We start from the raw sequence: 20340 nt of genomic DNA on the forward strand, positions 1-20340 counted from the left end.
GGGTGTTAGCGTGGGAAAACCAGATGCGTGAGGACATTCGAGCGGGTGGTGGGGTCCGAGGAGGAGTGGGGTACTGGTGAGTGGGGTCTGGGGATGAGCCTCACCTGGCTGGCCGTGCAGTTGGACACACAGTTGCGCCCATCGCCGCCCAGGTAGAAGTTGGTAGGACAGGCACACTTGTGCCCACCTCCAGGGGACAGCAGGCAGAGGTTGCTGCAGCCGCCGTTGTTGACCTTGCAAGGGTGGTTGGGCACTGCCGGGGGAAACGGGGTTTAAGGGTGGCAAACGGACCCAGGTTATGGGCCACTGCTCCCCCGGCTGCCAGCCTCTGGTGGGGTGAGGGCAGTGCTCACTGGGAACACTTTTTCTGGTCTCTAAGAGGCTGCCCAGCCCATCTGTCCTGGGCAGAGGTAGGGTAGGTCCAAACCCTGCTCTTTCGGAAGGGAGCTGAAGCCAGAGATAGGAGAGGACTCTCTTCAGGTTTCAGGGTCAGGCTAGGCCTCCCTCAGCTCCGGCCTGTCTGCCTTCAGGGCCTGGCCTTGGGGGTTTCCCCCCAAGACTTGCTCTGCTGGATGGCCTTGGGGCCTCGCTGCTACAAGATCCAGGGCTGGACCCAGCTGGGCTATAACTCCTGAGAACCAGACCATAGCCTATCTACCGCCCCCCAGATCACCGGGTGTCTACAGGCACTGCTCAGTCAGTGCTGGGGAAGGACCGGGGTAGCAACCCCTGCTGAGACAGTGGGGCCCCATCTCACCCCAGGACCCCTCATTCCTGGCTGGCCGCTGGCTAGCTCTCAGGCCCCAGCCGCTTACCGTCAGGCTGGCGCAGGGCGTGGAAGACGTGTAGGTCCATGGGCCGGTGCAGTGTACTGATCAGGAGTGTCTTGTTGGCACCTGTGGTCTTGTGGGCTCGGTTGATGGATTTTGTCTCCCAGTCGGTCCAGTAGACATAGTCTTCAAACAGGGTCAGCGCGAAGATGTGCGGGATGTCCTGGCTTAGCACTGTGGGGGGCCGCAGGGCGTGGGGGTCAGGCCCAGGCCGCTGGTCAGCACTGGGCAGCATGAGGTGCCTTCCCTACTGGGCCCTCAACCCCACAGCAACCCTGTGAGGTGGGCATAGCCCTGCTGGAGCCCCTGGTCACATAGCAAGTGAATGGCAGAGCTGAAACTCAACTCCAGGCCCATCTGATGGCAGGGTCCTGCCCCTGTATTCTCCATTGTTCCCTGTCGGGAAGTGGGGGGATGCTGCGTACCCCAGCCCCAGTCCCCTGCACCTTCTGCAGGGCCCATCATCTGGAACTGTGCCTGGGAAGGCGCCTGTCTCTCGCTGTCCTCAGGGAGCTAGTGGTGGCCTCGTGCCTAGGTGGGTTCTGGGGACGTACCCTGTGGTGCTCTGAACCCCCAGACCCTTGGTGGGTGGTGTCCTCAGGCCATGCCCTCTGGCTTTTAAGCCTACTCTTGCCCCAGAGGTCTGATCCCCTGAAGTTTCAGAACCCCCGTCCCCAGCAGGTTGGCTATGCCGGGGCAGCTTCACTGGCACACTGACCGACGTGACGGTTGGAGCCATCCAGGCTGGCAAACTCAATGTAATCCTCACGGGCATCAGCCCAGTAGATGCGCTCAGTGACGTAGTCCAGCGTCAGGCCATTGGGCCACGTGATCTTGGTGTCCACAATGACACTGCGGCTGGACCCGTCCATGCCAATGCGTCCGATCAGCGAGTGGTCTCCCCAGTCTGTCCAGTAGAGGTACCTGGCGGGCCGGTGGGCAGGGAGGCAGGAGAGATCCCGTGACTGGTCCCACCAGGAGCCTGCAGGGAGGCTGGACCTGGGTGCCCGACTATACCAGCTGCTCTCAGACCTCCCTGACCCTCCTTGTCCACATACCCATTCTGCACGTCCACCACCAGCGCCCGGGGCTCACGGAGGCCAGAGCTGACCAACACTGTGCGATAGGCCCCGTTGAGCTTGGACACTTCGATGGTATCCCGGCCTTTGTCACACCAGTATAGGTTGCCACCGACCCAATCCACAGCCAGCCCATCGGGGTTGCTGAGGCCCGTCCGGTGCAGCACCTGCAGGCAGGGGAGGAAGGGCCCTGGGTGACATGGGCCAGGACTCTCAGCCTCTCTGGGAGGACAGTGGATGGAAAAGGCCCAGCCCTGGACATGGTGTCAGCCTGGGCTCCAGGAGGTGGGTGTTTAGATGACAGAGACCACACCCCAACCCCACAGAGCCTGGGAGCACAGGTGTAAGGGAGGTCAGACTAAGGAGAACTCACTGCTAATTAGGGGAAGGGAGAGAGAGGAGTCTCTTAGCCCCCGCCGCTCGCTGGGCTCAGAGGGGAGAGAAGCGAGACGAGCGGAGTCGTGCAGTGGCTCAGTGAGGAGGAGCAGAGATGGCCTTGAAACAGAGAGGGTCCTCTGGGCAGGGACAGTGGCCGGCTCCTGGCCCCAGCCTCACCTGCACGTCACTCCCATTCAGGTGCATCCTGCGGATCATGCTGCCCTGGGTCGTCACGTCCGTCCAGTAGATCATCTGCTCTCGGTAGTCGAAGTCCAAGGCAACGGCGTTGTTGAGGCCCTGCATTTGGGGGGTGAGCAGGGGGGTGACCAGAGAGTCAGCACATGGAAGGCTGCTCAGGTGGGCAGGGAGGATGGCCCCGGGTCTAAGCATGGAGAGCACGGGGCTGGATGGCGGGATGAGGAGGGCGGGTCTGGCACCTGCTTGAGCAGCGTGTAGTTGGAGCCGTCCAGGTTGAGCTTGCGCAGGTAGTACCGGTTGGCGAAGATCAGAAACGGCTCCTCGTCTGGAGACAGAGGATGCCGGCTCAGCTGCTGGCCAGGGTGCATTCTGGCACCCAGTCTTCCCGCCACTACCCCCAGTGGCCTGGGCCAGCTGCACACCCCCAAACCCCCGTCTCACCGGTCACGGCCTTGCAGCTGTGGGGGTCGCCGCCGCGGGGCGCGTAGCCCTCCACGCACAAACACTTGTAGCTGCCGTGGGTGTTGATGCAGCGCTGGCTGCAGGGGAATGTGGTGCTGCACTCATCCACGTCGGCGCATGTCCGGCCATCATCCTTCAGGCGGAAGCCGGGGCGGCAGCGGCACTGTGGGCACGGGGGGCCTGGGGTGGGCATGGGCAGGGGGCTGGGCTGCCCCAGGGACTGCAGACCTCTCACCCTGAGACTAAGGGGCCCCTCCGGCTCCCTTCACCCTGGGTGGCTGGCTGGCACAAGGAAGTTGAGGAAGCAGGCAGCACGGAGGCCTGCCCGTAAGAGGAGGCACTGAGCTGGCCCACGCCAGCCATCCAGCTCTCACTCCTACCCAGCCACTGGTGTGAGTCCCCAGTGACTGCCACATCTCTGCATCCCCAGCTCAATGCTCAGGCCTTGTCTTATGTGATCCATGGGCATCATTTGACAGCTGAGTACCTCTTCCTCCAACACTTTCTTCCCTTGGCTGTCCTCCTGCCCTGGCAGCTGGCCCTGCTCAGGCTCCCCTGCTGCTCTCCTCCCCACTCACCTCACCACCCTCAGTGTGGCTATGCACAGGGCTCAGGCCTCAGACCGCCCTCTTTCCATCTGCACTCGCCCCCATGAGGGTCTTCTCCAGACGCCTGACTTACATGCTGTCTCTATGGTGACAGCTCCCAGACTCTCCCGTCTGGCCTCTCCCTGGAACCGTGGACCTGCGCATCTGGGGCCTGCTTGACATCCACACGCCCCTCCTCCTCTCACCCCCCGACCTCATCTGCCAGCACCGACCAGAACCCGACTAGGAGAGACTTCTGCTGTGCTCAACGCTGTATCCCCAGAGCCTAGAATGCTGCCCGGCAGGACAGGGGCTGAAATTGCCTTTGTCGATGAACATATGAATGAGGGGCAGAGAAAGGAATCCCAGCCAGGCCTGGGGTACAGAGGCACCCACTCAGCATACCTTGAAGCCGATCTTGAGGTCCTCGCAGTCCTGGCTGCAGCCACTGAGCTTGTGGCTGAGACACTCGTTGACGTGGCAGCCCCGCTCGTCTGAGCCGTCGCCACAGTCGTCCTGGCCGTTGCAAAGCAGTGCTTCAGCCACGCACCGCCCGCTGCTGCACAGGAACTGCGAGGAGGCGTTGCACTTGTGCTCTGGGGGGTGAGGTGGAGGGGGCGAGTCAGCTGGGTCCCGGGCCGCCTGGGGGCTGGGGCCGGGGCCTGAGGGCAGGGGGGGAGCCACGGGGGGGCCCACCTGGGCTGGTGCAGTGCGGGTTCTTGGGGGCTTCATCGCTCTGGTCATGGCAGTCGTTTTCGCCGTCGCACTCCCACTGGCGGGAGCTCAGGCAGCGCCCATTGGCGCAGCGGAACTCGTTGGGACCGCAGGTTGGGTACTCTGCGGTTGGAGGGGGCAGGTGAGGCTGGCCGCCTGTGCACTGAGAGCAGGGCCCCCTCCCGCCACGGCCCCGGGCTCACCACACTCGGGGGACTCATCTGAGCCGTCAGCGCAGTCACGGTCGTGGTCGCACATGAAGTGCTTGGGGATGCACTGGCGGTTCTGACACATGAACTCGCGGTCATCACAGGTGCTGTTGTACACTGTGGACAGAGGCAGACACAGCCCCTCAGCGCCCACCGATCTGCTGCTGAGTGTCACCCCCCGACCTTCCCGTGGTGTGAGCTGCAGCGCGGGCAGAGCACTGGACAGGACGTCTGGGCACCTGGACTGAGGAAAGAGCTCTGCCACTGCTGCCTGAGTGACCCCTTCCTCCCCGTGACCTCGGTTTCCCCTTCTGCACAGCGGGCCTGTGGCCACACACTGTCCGCCCCACTCCTTGGGGACCCGCCACTCACAGCAGCCTGCCGCAACACTCTCGTCAGCGCCGTCAGCACAGTCCTTGTCCCCGTCACAGAGCCAGCGCTCGGGGACGCACACGTGGGTCCCAGGGCAGGAGAAGGAGTTGGGGCCGCATGTTTTGCCTTCTGTGGAGGGAACAGGGAGACACTGAGAGACGCAGGAGCAGGCAGAGCCGGGCCGGGCAGCTGGAGAGACATCTCTGCTGCTCTGCTGTCACTCGGTGGGGTTTGTTGTGGGGGAGGGGTCTGTCCCTTCCAAGGCCACCTCCCCAAGCTGACCGCAGCCCCCTGCCCCCGCCTCACCACAGTGAGCCGCCTCATCCGAGCCATCCCCGCAGTCATCGCTGCCGTCGCACAGCCACTGCTTGGAGATGCAGCGATGGTTCTGGCACTCAAACTGGGCCTCGGAGCAGAACTTGTCTGGGGCAGCCGGACAGAGGTCACAGTTAAATCGGGAAGGGATGAGGGGCTGCAGATAGGTGCCACAGGATGGATGGGGGAGACAGTCATGGCACCCACTAGGGGGACTCAGCAGGAATGGAGAGACGGTCCCCTCTCAGAGCCTGAGGGTCTGGGTGGGAGGCCCCGGCTGCACCTCTCAAAGGAGGGCATTTCCTGTGAAGGCGTCAAGAGGGCGGGGTCTGCACAGAATCTCAGCGGGACGGTGAAGCCCCATCCCCCGTGGGTCCTCTGGATGCCGGCTCGGGAGTGGGCCTGTGGTCACTCACTGCAGTGGGTCTCGTCCTCGCCGTGTTCACAGTCATCCTCCTTGTCACACGTCCAGCTCATGGGGATGCAGCGGCCGCTGGGGCAGGCGAAGTAGTTCAGGGGGCACCTGGGGCGCTTCACACCTGGGGGCGAGGCAGGCGTGAGGGCACGGCCACCTCAGGGGTCCGCCGCCCACCGCACACCTGCCCACCGGCCGGACCTGGGCAGTCGCGCTCGTCGCTGTAGTCCCCGCAGTCGTTGGCGCCGTCACACACCCAGCTGGGTGCGTAGCAGAGGGAGGTCCGCTCGCAGGGCTGGAAGCGCACGCCTTTCACCCCCAGGCGGAAGTAGCTGCTGCAGTCAGTGGCGCCTGGCAGGGGCGGGAGGAGGGGTGGCACCGGTTCCCCCCACAACACCGTTCCCACAGAGCTGCTGGCCTGCACGGCGCCTTCATGTGTTTTAGAAAGTTGAGCCATGTCTTTTGGTGGATGTGGCCTGTCCATGCATTCCACTCCCTGCCCCTCCTTGAGTCCCAGGGGAGCCCAGGGCTGGGGTGGGCTGGGAGGGGACTGAAGCTGCCCTGGGAGCCCAGAGGGAAGGCAGAAAGGAGCTGGGGCCAGAGGGCAGGGAGGGGGCGTCGCTCACTGCAGTTCATCTCGTCCGAGGCGTCCTCGCAGTCCACAAACTGGTTGCAGCGGCTGGAGTTCCCAATGCAGGTGCCGTCCCGGCAGCGGAACTCGCCCGCACCACAGGCCGTCTCTACAACAGTGCCCGCCCAGTGCCATCAGCCGGGGCCTCCCCGTGGGGGCCATGCCGGCCCAGGCCAGACCTCCCGGCCCAGAGTGCCTGCCTGGGGCCACCATACCGGGGCCACCATACCTTACCCTGAACCAGAATCTTTGGGACCTGGGGACCAAAGCTCAGCGAGGGCGGGGCTGGGGCGGGGCTGCTGGGGGTGGGGAGGGTCTGAGGCCCGGCCTGGGCCCCACTCACTGTTGCAGGGAATCTCGTCGGAGCCGTCCCCGCAATCGTCCGCCCCGTTGCACCACAGCATGTTGGACACACAGCGCCCGTTGTTGCACTGGCGGAAGGTCTTCTTGCAGCGGCGGGTGTCTGCAGGTGGGAGCAGGCTGCAGTGAGCAGCGGCTGGGGGCTGCCTCTGACGAGACCCTGCTTCGGGCCTGGCATAGGTCTCATGGTGGCTCTCCCCTTCACAAGCTCCCCACTTTCTCTTGGGGATGCAGGGAGGGCGGGGGCTTTGCTCCTCTCACTCCAACGCCCCACTCAGTGGGGACTGAGGCTGGTGACTCAGAAAGTGGCGGCCTGGGGGTACGGGTGGGGGCCCTTACTGCAGTAGGACGGCTTCTCGTCAGACTTGTCCTTGCAGTGGGAGACGCCGTCGCACGTCAGGCCAAAATTGATGCACTCGCCGTTGGCACACTCGAACTCGTCTTGTGCACGGCAAGAGGAATTCACCGCTGGGGAGAGAGGTGAGGAGCTTCCTGAGCTGGGGCTTGAGCGTCTGTACCCCCTCTCCCCGCCAGGAACTGAGGCTTCGGGGGGCTGGGTTGTTGGTGGGGGCTGGGCTGTTGGAGAGTCTGGGGTGAGATGGTTCCCATCTGTGCCCAGGACCCCCACGCAGTGCCCTGGTCCCTCTCTCACCCTGGCAGGTGAAGTCGTCCCGGAGGATACGGCCCCCACGGCAGGAGCAGTTGACATGGCCTTGGTGCGTGAGCAGACACAGGTCCTGGCAGCCCCCGTTGTTGATGCGGCAGGGAGAGAGCTCGCCTGAGGCAGGGGTGGAGGAGAGTGGGCCAAGGGTGTCCTCCCCTGTGCGTACACGGAGCACCCCCACCCCCAACCAGCCAGCTCCGCTGAGCTTCCTGGCACCGCCTGTGACACAGTGGCTCACAGCTGGCCTGGGGGCTGCTATGGGAAGGCCGGGTAGGAGCATTCGGGGTAGGCCTGAGCTTGAGGATGTGTGTGCTCTTAGGTGCGATGACTGGCATTCTGAGCTGTACACTGGGGAGACTGAAATCTAAGGAGCCCTGAGGTCATGTATGTGGCGGGGACCCCAGGGCATGTGTGAAGAGTGTGTGAGAGGCTGAGAAAACTGCAGGTCTGTGTGGGGGACCCTCGGTGTCAAGCCAGTGTGGGACCACGTCTGTGCCCACGCACGCAGATGGTGGAGCAGGCAGTGCCTGGGATGGGTGCAGGGTCAGGTTCCAGCGGGTCTGTGTGGTTCTGCGTGGGAGGAATGACTACACCATGTGCTGGGTGTGTCCAGAGATGTGGATGGGTCTAGTTGCGTACGTGTGTGTGTGTGTATGTGTATGCATGCTGGCACAGTGGGCAGGTGGGCAAGGCTGGTGGCAGCGGCCCCACTCACAGCTGTTGGTGTCATTGGCCACGGCGATGATGCCCATGGGCTGCTGGGGGATGTCCACGCGCAGCAGCTTCATGTCACTGCCCACATACTTGTTGGCCCGTTGCACGGCCCGCCGCACCCAGTCAGTCCAGAAGATGTGTTCCCCGTACACGGCCAACCCGAAGGGGTGGACCGGCTCTGACTTCAGGATGACCTGCGGAGACACCCTCAGCATTGTCAGAGGTATGGCTCTTGCCCCTGCCTCCACCCCCTGCAGCTGCTCTGGGGAGCAGCGGCCTGGCTCCCTAGACACAGTCACACAAGGGGAGGGTCTGCAGAGGACTGTGAAAACCTCCCTCATTCAGCTGCCGAGGAAGCCAAACCGGGAAGGTGGAGGATGCTAAGTGGCGAGGTCAGGACGCCTCACTGTCCTCCCGGCTCTTCCTGCTCCACCGGGCGGCCTCCCTTTCTCCTGCTCTGCACCTGGGCAGTGTCCTCCTTGGCTGCCCAGCAGTCTCCCGGCACCAGCCCCCTCCTGCTGCCCATCCCGCCTGCCCTGGAGACTCACGTAGCGACGGGAGCCGTCATACTCGCACCGCTCAATCTTGTCCAGGGTGGCGTCGGAGAAGTAGAGCTTCTCAGCCCGGTGGTCGATGGCCAGGCCATTGGGGGTGCGGATGTCCTTCTCGATGAGAGTCAGGACGTTGGCCCCTGACAGGGCTGCCCGCATGATGCTGGGGTGCTGCTCGTTCCAGTTGGTCCAGAACATCAGGCTGCGGGGAGAGAGGCCACAGAGGTCAGGACCCGAAGCCAAGGAGCCAGCCGCAGTGACCCCAGGCCAGGGCGTGCAGACAAGCCAGACCCAGAGGTCCGCCAGCACGCAGACTAGGCCCCAGGCAGCCTCAGGACACCAAAGCCAGCACAGCCCCGGTGCCCGGGAAGGATGGCTACACAGACAGCATTAGTATGTGTGTGCACACGTGTACAAGTGCTTCTGTGTCTACACTTGCCTTTACTGAGACAGCAGGCTCTGGGATTCTGATCCTGGCTGCTAGGGACCTTGGCAAGCTACTTAACCCCTCTGTAACTCATTCTTCTGCCCTATAAAATAGGGATGACTAGTACTATTAATACTATCTGCTCCGTGTAGTGATTTGAGGATTAAACGACAGTCATGTGTGCTATGTGAAGATTTTCTATTATTTTTTTTTCTTCGTTTTTCTCTTCTTCTGGCATCCTGAAGACCCTTGGGTGTCCAGTGTGTCCCAGGTCCTGGGGACACATGGGTTTTACCACCAAGTTCCTGAGAACCACCTTCTCCATAATTTAAGGCCTGTATACATTTGGGATCTGAGTCCTAGCTCTGCCACTTACTAGCTCTGACCTTGAACATGCCTCTTGGCCTCTCCTTTCTTCTTTTTCTCTTGGCCCCTCTGAGCCTCGGTTTCCCTCAGTATAGGAGGTGATGGGAATGGCCAGCCATGCTGCGCTTCTCTGGGGTGGTGGTGGTGGTGGTAAGGTCCTAGAGATGGGTGTGGAAGACCTCAGTCCTGGTCAGGCCCCACACTGGGTATGACACTGTGGTCCTCTGACCGCCTACAGTGGATGGGGATTCCTAGATCTTTGTTCCAGATTCACACGCAGTTAGGAAGGAGGGAGACTGAGGAACCAGACCTTCCAGTGCTCCCCAGGCCACCCTCACCCACCCTGGAGTTTGAGAAGCACTGAGCTACACCAGGGCTTCCCAGGAGGTGCGAGTGGTAAAGAACCTGCCTGCCAACGCAGCAGACACAAGAGACCCAGGGTCGATCCCTGGGTCAGGAAGATCCCCTGGAGGAGGGCATGGCAACCCACTCCAGTATTCTTGCCTGGAGAGTCCCATGGACAGGGGAGCCCATCTCTCCTCAAGCTACAGTCCACGGGGTCGCAGAGCCGGACATGACTGAAGCAACTCAGCAGGAGCTGCATCAAAGCCACTTGAATTGCAAGGAAATCAAACCAGTTAATCCTAAAGGAAATCAGTCTTGAATATTCATTGGCAGGACTGATGTTGAAGCTGAAACTCCAATACTTTGGTCACCTGATGCAAAGAGCTGACTCATTGGAAAAGACCCTGATGCTGGGAAAGACTGAAGGCAGGAGGAGAAGGGGGGCCACAGAGGATGAGATGGTTGGATGGCATCACTGACTCAGTGGACAAGAGCTTTAACAAACTCCAGGAAATTGTGAAGGACAGGGAAGCCTGGTGTGCTGCAGTCCATGGGGGGCGGGGGGGCGGGTCACAAAGAGTCGGACATGACTGAGCCACTGAACACCACCAAAGCTAGACCCCTTCAGTTCCCTCACAGGACCTGCTCTCTGCTTCCTCCACCCCAGGCCTGTGTCCCTCACCCCTGGTCTGTTCTGGCTGCAGAGCTGTCCTCGGCAGCCAGACTTGTCTCCTCAAACCTCTCCAGGTCTCACTCTTTGTAACAATCCCCCCACCCCAAGTGTCTCCACCCTGCCACTATGCTCAGGTAAAAGGCTTTTCGTTAGGGAGGCTGACTGCTCCTGAGCCCATCAGGCTCTGGTTTGAAAGGCCTCCTCTCCTTTCAGGGGAAGGGGCGGGGTTCTGGTTCTTGGAATCAGGATGGGAGTGGATGGAGGTGTCTCCCGCTGGCCTCCCCCAGAGAAAACGGGTGTCCCAGGGCAGCTGTTAGAGTCATCTTCCTTCCCACCAGGGACGCCTACACCCTCAAGTACAGTCTGGCTCACTGCATGCTGGGAAGTACTTCCCTCTTGTCACGACAAACTGCTGCACGTGGCAGATCGATCCGTGCTCCCAGGACTCCGGTCACCTGACCGGGAGAGGCCCCACCCCCTCCATCTGGGTCCACGCTGGCTCCCTCACGCTCCTCCAACGCACTCGCTCTTTTTGGCCAAGGGAGGGCCTCTCCCACACAGTTCAGCCCTTTATCCTGTGTTCTGCCTGGCTTCAGCTCACCCTGCTATCTTGCAGACCTGGCTCACGCACTGCCCTCTTGAGGACACGTTCCCTGATTTCCAGCCTGGCTCAGGTGTCACCCAGTTGTCGAGCTCCCTGCAGCCTCATTAGGACAGACATCAAATATGCCAGCAGCGTGCGGCTGACCCAGCTTTGCTCCCCGCCAGATCCTCAGCACATCACTGGTTCTCAAAAACCATTTGCTGGGACTTCCCTGACAGTCCAGTGGCTAAGACTCTGTGTTCCCCAGGCAGGAGGCCTGGGTTCAATCCCTGGTCAGGGAACTAGATCCCGTATGCTGCAACTAAAGAAAAAAAGATCCTGAGTGTTGTAACAAAAATTGAAGATCCTGTGTGCTGCAACTAAGACCTGGTGGAGCCAAATAAAAATTAAAACAAACAAAAAAGCCACTTGTTGAATGGAGGGCTTCGTCCCCTGGGCTCACAGCAAAGAAACTTGGTGGGCTCTGCATCGAAGATGGGAGGCAAGCGGGGGCCAGAGCATGGCCCTTCCGTGGAGGCTCCAGGCCCAGGACGGATGAGCCCTGGGACCAGCCTCAGGCAGGTGAAGTTGCCAAGGGTCACGGCAGGGAAGACGGGGTCTCTGTCATAAGCCGTGTACACGCGGGACAGGACTGAGGCGGGAAGGGCCCTCGAGCTGATCAGCAGGCCAGGCAGGGGCCAGGCTAGGGCCGGGCGTGAGTTACATCAGAGTAAGGAATCTAGGTTCAGTGCACTCACTGTTTCTAAGTAGCTGCTTTGGGGTTTTGTTTGTCCCTTAGTTTCCTAGTAAAACTTTAGGAAAACATTCCAAGAGGCAGAATTCAGGGGCAAAATGGTTTGCTCATATGTGGGCCAAGAGTGCCAAGGTGATGGTGGGGGTGGGGCTGCCCCTGCAAGAGGGTCGAGTGGATGGAGGCTGCGGGTGTACACCACCCAGGGGGCTTCCTCCCAAATTCTCCATCTGCATCCTTAGCTCAGCCTCCTGTGCTTCCTCAGGCCTATGCCCTCTGCCCCCTTGCATGCCCCCTCTGCCCCCTTGCATGCCCCCCAACCCACAGAGACTCAACTGGGCTGGGCTCAGGCTCTTCCCCTGCCTGGAGCCCTCCCTCCTCCCACGCTTGCTCAAAGCTCTGCCCTACCCAGGCTGCCCTTCTCTGGCTTTTCCACTTGCAGGCCCTGTGCCAACCCACCGCCCCTGTGATGCCTCTCCGTCATCACACCCAGCCCTGTGCCGTCATCCGTTTCCCACCAGTGAGTTCTCTCCCCAGTTAGGTGGCTGGAACAGGCCCAGCTCAAGGGTTCCACACAACAGATGTTTAGTGAACAAACTTTGCTTGAAACTTGGAGACTAAGAAATACAGAGGACCTGCTGTGTGCCTTGAGCATGGCCCTGTGATGAATGAATCCAGAGAGCCCGCCAGAGGCCTCTCACTCTCTCCTTGATGAGGCGTCTGAGATGGTACTGTCTTTATATTACAGATGAGGAAACAGAAGCTCAGAGAGGTCTCGCGGCTGGTCCCAGGTCTCACAGTAAGAAAGTGGCTAAGCTCAGGTTAGAGCCAGACCTTCCCTCTTCTGCATTCCCTGCCCCAATCTGTCTGGGGGCAGTTTCTGCCCCCCGTGCCCACCCGTCCCCACACCCTGGGCTCCCACTCACTTCTGGCACTCGTCCAGCACAAAGGCCCTGGGATGATCGTCTCCAGACATGGTGATGACCGTCTCACGCTCAAAGGCCCCCGGGCGGGTCTGGTCCACTGTGTGGCGGGTGATGGTGGATGTGGTGTAGCTTGTCCAGTAGAGTGTGTCCCAGCCCCGGTGATAGGCCAGACCTTCCACAGAGCCCACGTCTGCGGGGAGATAGGAGCAGCAATGGATCAGGACAGGGCCAGAGAGCAGAGCACAGGGGCACCCAATTGCCTGCACATGGGGGAAGTGCGGGAGCTGGGGAGCGTGTGTGGGGGGCGGCCCTCAGCGCCCCCAGGCCCTCCTGCACCCAAACGATCTGCGGTCCATCCCCTAACCCTTCTTCCGGTGTCTCCCCTCCGCTGGCTAGATTTGGCTTTATGCTACAGTACACCTCCTGGAGCCAGAGTTCCGCCAAGTTGGGTGCAAACTGGATTTCAGTAAATCAGCTCCCACGTGGGCTGTACTGGGGAGCCTCCAACTTCTAGACCCTGAACTGGATTGACTGGTAGACACCTGAAGCTCAGGTTAAAGAACGGAGAGCATGATGAGAGAGACGCGGCAGAACTTAGCTTAAGAGAGACAGACTCAGGGGTTTCAGCGGCTTCAAGATGTCTGGTGATGTGGTTACCAGAAGGCTGCGTTAATAGAACTATTGTAGCCCGAACAATAGCCCGGAGAAGATGACAGCTCTGCCAGGCTCTCCAGATAAGCTACGATTACAGAGTATCGAGTTCCGCTTCGGACACTACATTTTCAGACAGACGTGGGGACCGGACTCTGGGAGGCAGAAAACGGCAAGGAGGTTGAAAGGACAGCTCTGTGTTTATCAACACGGTATACCTAGCACCTAGTAACGCGCTTGGCAGGTCTTTACGGACAGGAATGACAAATGTATGAACAAGTGAATGAGGCAAAGGACCTGGGGCATCCAGCCCAGAGCAGAGAAGACTAGCGGAACAGAACAGAACTTCCCCAGGAGCATACAGGCTGTCCGGGAATGAAGCTCTAGAGCCTCCCACCTGATGCCTCAGATCATCCTGTTCTTTGCCAGATGGGCAATCTGAGGCTGTGAGAGCACAGAAAACTTGCCCAAGTGACTGAAATCCTGTGTCTGGGGTTGACCCACCCGGTCTCTGCAGCCTGTTCTATGAGTAACCAGATATACAGAGGCAAGCTTTCGCTTATTCTGTCTACCTTGAGGGCAGAACGAGGACCGGAGGGGACCAACTCTGACTCCAACGAGAGAGACTTTCAGTAACATGCAGTGGGACGCCAAGGCAAGTGGAATTCAGATCCGGGGCAGGGCTGGGTTAGCCAGTGTCCACGGCGTCCCTGCCCTGAGTCTGGGCCGACCCGCCCCGCCCCCCAATTCCTGGGAAGAAAGGAAGTCTGGGCTCACTCTCCACAATGGTGGTCCTGCCCGAGCCGTCGTCATTGATCTGCTGGATGTTCCCAAAGTGGATGTCACTGAAGAAGATGCGGTTGGGGGTGCCCGGGGAGGTGCCCGCTCGGTAGTCGAAGGCCAGGGCGATGACGTTCTTCATGTGCTCGGGGTCCTCGAAGGGCTGCACCGGCGCGTTAAGGTTGCGCTCGTCGGACAGGTGCACGCTCTTGAGGATGGTGCGCTCTGAGTAGAGCAGGTAGCCCGCGTACTCGCGACACGACGCCCCGTCCTCAGCCAGCATCCCGTGGGCACAGGCACAGGCCCGCTGCCCGTTGCCCCGGTACAGGCACAGCTGCTGGCACCCGCCGTTGTCCACCGCACACACATTGGTTCCTGGGGGGGTGGGCAGCCACGGGGAAGGCAGAGGTCACGGTGGGCAGGGCCAGCTGGCTGCCCCTGTCCTCTCAGCTGAGGTGGAAACTCTGGTTGGTGCCCTGCTCTGCCTCCACGTCCCCACTTCAGACAACCCTCCAGGCCCTGGCCCTCAAGCCCTTCAGCCTCTCCTCACCACCCCGGGTCTCTCTCATTATGCTCTCCTGGAAGTTGCCCTGCGGTCTAACTTCTTCCCCAGGCCCTCTCTTGCCCAGCCCAGAGCCCCAGCCTTGCCTTTCTGCCGGTCCCGGTTGAAGACTTTGATGTCTTTGAGCTGGACACCAATGCCTGTTCGCAGGGGCACCGAGTCGGTGGCATTGTCCTTGCTCCCGCGCTTGATGGAGCCGTTGGCATGAGTCCTGCGGGGAGGCAAGGGGCCATGAGCAGGTTGTCAGCTGGGGCTCAGCGGGAGGGGACGATGGCCCAGGGGAAGGCCAGGACAGAGGCCCACCTGTCACTCCAGTAGATGAACTCCTCAAACACGGACACTGAGAACATGTCCATGTTGTTGCTGGACAGCACTATCTCGCGGTCCTCGCCCGTCTCCAGGTCAATTCGCTCAATTTTGTCTGTCCGGGCGTCGCACCAGTATAGCTTCCCATCCTGCAGGCCAGAGTCGCCCACCTCACTGCCAGCTCCACGTCCCAGGCGGCACGGGGCACTCATTCCCGCCTCACTGTCTCCTCCCTCCTTGCTCTACATCCTCCCGCTCTCTGACCTGTGGCTCTGCTGGCCTCCCTCTAGCGCCCACTTCTGAGTGACCTCCCTGACCATCTCCCGGGTGGTGGAACCCTACTCTGCATGGGGCCTGGGCCAGAGGACCCCATGACTCCTTGGTCCATTTTTTCCCACCAATGGGCATGTCCCATGAGATTCAGTGGGGAGCTGCCCCTCCCCGCAGAGTGCGAGTTCCGCCTCTTTGGCCCTAGGGCTGAGCCTGCATCCAAACCTGATAGTCCACGGAGATGCCGTTGGGCCAGCTGATGCTAACGTTAACCAGCACCACTCGCTCACTGCCATCCAGCCGAGACCGCTCAATCCGCGGGTACTGGCCCCACTCAGTCCAGAACAAGTACCTGGGGTGAAGGTGGAAAAGGGGGTCAGTCCCCAGAGCACGGAGGAGAACAGGCCTGTGGCCAGAGGGCCTGGACCAGACCAGAGCCAGGAGTGGGGACTGGTCAGCCCACCCTGCTCCTCACCCCTTCTCCGGGTGGACTGTGATCGCCCGGGGCTTGTCCAGACCCTGGGAGATGACCACGTAGCGGAAAGAGCCATTGAGCCGGGCAACTTCGATGACATCAAAACCCTGGTCCGTCCAGTAGATGTTGCCTGAGGAGGGAGGAAGGCAGGGGGCTCAGGGGGGCGTGTGGGGACTCGTGTACCTCATCCCCTCCAGCCTTCTGAGACCCCCGCTTCTCCCCATCTGTTCCTGCCTACCCCTTCTCCTCAGACCCCCTCCTCCTGAGACCCCACTGCCCCAGTCCTCTGCCTCACCTGCAGTCCCTCAGCCCCCCTAGAGCTCACCGGCGATCCAGTCCACTGCAATGCCCTCCACGCGGCCAATGCCGTTGGTCACCACATCCTCGCGCCACGTCTGGTCCCGCTTAGCTCGGCTGATGGTGCTCAGGCCCATGTCCACCCAGTAAATGGTGTCATTCTCTGGGGGCAGAGGAGCCAACATGGGGATGCTCACCGAGGCAGGGGACAAGGTAGAGGGGTCAAAATCACAGGAGGATGACTGAGAGCTGGGGAGTCCAGTGGCTTGGGACGGTATAGCAGGGTAGGGCAGCTGTGGTCAGGCAACCTCTCCCTGGTCCCCCAGAACACTTCACCGCGAAGGGAAGGCCATGTCCCGCCCCCTCCTGCCACCATGGCTCACCAGCATGGAAGTCAATGCCGACAGCCAGCGAGGTCCCTGACACTGGGACCAGGGCGTCTGACTTGTCGTTGGGATCCAGCGGGATTCCCCGGATCCCCTCATGTACAGAGTACAGGAGAAAGGAGCCCACACCTGAAACACAAGCACACTGGGCATGAGCCTCGCTGACACCCCTTAAGCTTGGCTCTGTCACCCACAAACCCTTCTGATACCTCCTCCCACCCATCACACCTCCCCTCTCACCACACACCCTAGCTTGGGGCCTGGGTGGGGACAGGTGCAGTCAAGTCACCTGGCCGGCTCCAGGGAACCACCTGTGAGACCCCTTAGTTCCCACTAGAGGGCAGCAGAGACCAGGCTTTCACTTCACACAACCAGCTCTGCCTCACTCTCCGGGTCACACAACCCTTCAACAGCCCTAAAGGTGTTAGGGAGGATCTGGAGAGGTTCAGATGAGTCAACAGGACCGAGTGACTCCCCAGTCTAGATTTTCACCCTAGTTTCCTCTTTGTCCTCGTCTGTCTGGTCTGTATCACATCCTTGGGTCTCTAGCACCCGGCTCCTGAGCCAGCCTCCTTCCCAGTTCCCCATTTCTTACAAGGTGCCACTATCCATGCACCCTAGAATTTCCCCCTGCCTTTATCCCCTTGCAAAGCACATCCTCAACTGAATCCCCCTAATGGGCCCTGGTTGCTCAGGATTCTTGAAAAAAAGGATTCATGGTCGAGAGTGGGGAGACTCCAAACACTTAAGAGTCTCCCCACAGAAAATTCTCAGAGCAGATGAGCATATGGAAGGCTCTGAGAAGTTCTGCAGCAAAAAAAAAAAAAAATCCACTTAAACTTAGTTCAACCCAGTGTTTCTTTCTGTAACATCGACCACATCAAAGAGGGAGGTTCCTAGGAGTGCACTTTGGGAAATGCTGTCCTGGGGCGGGCTTGTAAATCAGTCAGCAAGTTCTTGTGAAACAGCTCCGAGTTTCATCCCTTCTCTTCAACCCCACTGCTGAGCCCCAGCCCAGGCTAACAGCCTCCTGACTGGTCTAACTGCCTTGGTCTCTCCCTCCCCCACTCAGCCGGCTCTCTGCCGCCAGGTTAATCTGCCCCAAACACCACTTTCCAGGTGCTCCTGGCTGAGAACCTGCAGAACCCCGCCTGTCCCACAGCCTCCCCCATGAACCCCACACCCTGCCCGCCACTTGGGCTGGCACCTCAGGGCCTTGCACCCACCCTCCTACTGCTCTGGACCCCTTGCCTGGCATGTTGTCCCTTCTCCTTCAAACCACACACTCAAATCCTCTGTGCCCAGCACACTTCTTGCATGAAGTGACCCTGGTGTCCCCTCCGACATCTATTTCTCCAGAGTCCTACTGAAGTCAGAGCCATCATGTCTCCCCTCCCCCACCTTTGGTTAAGCCTGCTGAGCACAGGGACAGGGACTTCTGTCCCCTGCCTCCCCCATAGCAACCAGCACAGTGGACGCTGACTAAGCATCTAACCCAGAAGGCACTTAATACACAATGGACTCGTCCTGTGCCCAAGCTGAGAAGAGGAAGGTGGGCTGTAGACAAAGACGAGTCGGGTTGGGGACCGGGGTCAAGGGAGGGGAGCAGAGGCAGGGGCACTGACCCTCGCAGGCCTGCTGACCGCTCCGGAGGCTGTAGCCGGCCGTGCACATGCAGGAGCGGGTCGTCTCGGACGTGGGCAGGCAGAGCTGCGAGCAGTCGCCGTTGTTGACGCTGCAGGGATTGGTGCCCTCGTGGTCTGGGGGCGAGTGGGAGGCACAGAGAAAGGGTTACTGGCTCTCTTCAGGACCTTGGCGTCAGGCCTGAGCATGCCTTGGGACAGGATGGTTCACCCCTTGACCCTAGATCTTGTGGGGGTTACCACCCCTACCCAGAGGGTCTCCAGTCCCGCAGGGCCCCTGGCCCTTGTGAAAGAGAGGCCCCATGGGTGGTGAGCAGAACCTAACCCATTTTCATTCCCCTCGCTTGCTCAGGGCTCCTCCTGGCGCAGCCCTGGCCTCTGACCCCAGCGCACTGGCCCTGCCCTCGCCTGCCTCACCCAGCTGGATGCTCTCATCGTAGACTTTCATGTGCATCACCAGGGTGGTGCTGTTCCGCAAGACCACGGACCCCGAGCCGTCAGCCTTGTTGCACGTGCCCATCTTCTCCGACACCTGATCTGCCCACCACAGCTTGTCCCCTGGGGAGGCAGGAGGGGATGAGACCCCCGAGGAAGGCCCCACCCCAGGCCAGCCCTGTCTCCCTGGCCCTGCCTGCCCTGCTCCAGCCCCTGGCTCCCAGGCCAGTGGCCCTCACCCATGATGGCCAGGGCGGTGGCCTTGCCCAGCTGGTTCCGCATGGTGTCGATGACCTCTAGCTCGCTCCCATCCAGGTTGCAGCGGTTGATGGTGTGGTTCTTGGAGCTGATCCAATAGAGTTTGCTCTCAGGAAAGTCGATCGCCAGGCCTAGAAGAAGAGGGGTGTCACGGCCAGAGAGCCCAGCACCCACCAGGGCTGGGGGCCAGGAGCCTGAGTGGCTGGGGTCCTTCTCACCTGTGGCAATGGGCAGAGTATGTGTGAGGTTTAGGGGGAGGGTACTGAGAATAAGCACTAAGCTGGGAGCTCAGGGAGATGGAGGAGTGACAGGGAGGAATCCCTGAGGGCAGAGGGGCAATGGTGGGGGGGAACCCTGAGGGCATCTCCGGCTGGAGGAATTAGGGAAGGAGGGGCTGCAGAGGAGCAGGACGGGCCCGTACCCACAGGGCCCCTCTGGCCACTGAAGAGCAGGGTGCGGTTGCTGCCGTCCATGTTGGCCATGCTGATGTTGTCACCGTCTGTCCAGTAGAGCTTCCTAGGGGCGCCAGGAACCGGGGACAGTCAGAGTCCTCTTCTTCCCCCGCCCCACACCTCACGCCCTTCAACCTGGGGCCCCACAGGACATACCCACGCAGAGGGTGGACGACCAGCCCATGGGGCTGCTCCAGGCCCTGCACTACCGCATTCTTGAAGGAGCCGTCCAGCCGGGCCACGTTGATCTGCTTCTTGTTGGTGTCATAGCTCGTCCAGAACAGGTTTCGGGACACCCAGTCGACAGCCAGCCCATGGGCGTTTGGCAAGTCTGGGGACACAGTGGGGAGCTGTGGTTGGTGTTTGCAGGACACAGGTCAGGGGGCTCGAGGGGAGGGCACCGGCTGGTTTCTGGGGAAACAGGGATCATGACCCAGGGATGGAAACACTCCAGGGGAAAGGATTCGGAGAAGGGACAGCAGGACCCAGGGAGCCAGGGGGTGGGGGCCGGACAGAACCTGCAGAGACGACTGTCTCCACGCCGGTGCCATTGATGAAGGCCCGCTTGATGGCCTGGGTCCGAACATCGGACCAGTAAACGCGCTGCTCGCGGGCGTCGTAGTCCAGCACCGTGACGTTGTCGATGTCGGGCACCGTGAAGGAGATGATGTAGTTGTAGTAGGGGGCGTCCAGATCCACACCCCGGATCTCCATCTGACGTGCATACAGCAGGAACTTCTTAAACTCTGCAGGCACAGGGCAGGTCACTGAGGGCAGCCTCCTGCCTCCACACCTTCCACCCACCCAGACTATCGCGGTTCCTTCTATCTGCTGCTGGCCCTTGGCAATCAGAGAGACCCCACCAGGAACAACCTTCCGGTCGGGACGCCAGTCTTTTCTGACAGCAGCTGTCTCCGGAGCCTCTCCTGTCAGGCCCCCCCAAGCTGAGATCGCCTACCTTTGCTCAGAATCCGCAGCTGGGATAGCCCGACCCTCCCCCATCAGCCTCGGTGTCCCCCTGGCTCGGGGGCCCTACCGTAGCAGGTGGTGTTGTCCTTGTGGAGCTTCATCAGGTGCGGGCAGGCACAGGAAACCGTCCGGTTGTAATCGATGAGACACAGGTGGGAGCAGGGGCCCCGGCCCCCGTTGGCCTCACAGGGGTTGGGAGCTGGCGGGGAGGGGAAACAAGACCATCCAGTGACCCTGCCGGCCTTGCTCCCCTGGCTCACACCCACTTCCTGTCCCCGTGTTGCTGCCACCGCCCCAGCACAGACC

At 60.9% G+C, this 20340-nt stretch overlaps 1 protein-coding gene across 1 annotated transcript in view; it reads right to left on the reverse strand.

The window, feature by feature from the left end:
- The window catches only part of LRP1 (LDL receptor related protein 1), an 80091-nt gene that overhangs the window by 12198 nt on the left and 47553 nt on the right, over positions 1–20340 (reverse strand). Inside the window, exons 28-62 of the mRNA XM_068970683.1 lie at positions 20102–20233; positions 19584–19811; positions 19222–19396; positions 19035–19129; positions 18595–18744; positions 18338–18478; positions 17903–18037; positions 16275–16406; positions 15920–16054; positions 15595–15724; positions 15345–15471; positions 14847–14998; positions 14630–14754; positions 13979–14356; positions 12551–12740; positions 8477–8681; positions 7930–8122; positions 7203–7328; positions 6890–7018; positions 6534–6653; positions 6186–6299; positions 5761–5910; positions 5561–5683; positions 5136–5252; positions 4830–4958; positions 4452–4574; positions 4231–4371; positions 3940–4130; positions 2927–3110; positions 2725–2810; positions 2465–2584; positions 1889–2076; positions 1549–1754; positions 816–1004; positions 105–253 (exon numbers count right to left, since the gene is read on the reverse strand). Of these exons, the coding sequence (XP_068826784.1) occupies positions 105–253; positions 816–1004; positions 1549–1754; positions 1889–2076; positions 2465–2584; positions 2725–2810; positions 2927–3110; positions 3940–4130; positions 4231–4371; positions 4452–4574; positions 4830–4958; positions 5136–5252; positions 5561–5683; positions 5761–5910; positions 6186–6299; positions 6534–6653; positions 6890–7018; positions 7203–7328; positions 7930–8122; positions 8477–8681; positions 12551–12740; positions 13979–14356; positions 14630–14754; positions 14847–14998; positions 15345–15471; positions 15595–15724; positions 15920–16054; positions 16275–16406; positions 17903–18037; positions 18338–18478; positions 18595–18744; positions 19035–19129; positions 19222–19396; positions 19584–19811; positions 20102–20233 (5408 nt within the window). The remainder of the gene's footprint in view (positions 1–104; positions 254–815; positions 1005–1548; positions 1755–1888; positions 2077–2464; positions 2585–2724; positions 2811–2926; positions 3111–3939; positions 4131–4230; positions 4372–4451; positions 4575–4829; positions 4959–5135; positions 5253–5560; positions 5684–5760; positions 5911–6185; positions 6300–6533; positions 6654–6889; positions 7019–7202; positions 7329–7929; positions 8123–8476; positions 8682–12550; positions 12741–13978; positions 14357–14629; positions 14755–14846; positions 14999–15344; positions 15472–15594; positions 15725–15919; positions 16055–16274; positions 16407–17902; positions 18038–18337; positions 18479–18594; positions 18745–19034; positions 19130–19221; positions 19397–19583; positions 19812–20101; positions 20234–20340) is intronic.

The sequence above is a fragment of the Capricornis sumatraensis genome, chromosome 4 (genome assembly GCF_032405125.1).
Source record: "Capricornis sumatraensis isolate serow.1 chromosome 4, serow.2, whole genome shotgun sequence".
Lineage (NCBI taxonomy): Eukaryota > Metazoa > Chordata > Mammalia > Artiodactyla > Bovidae > Capricornis > Capricornis sumatraensis.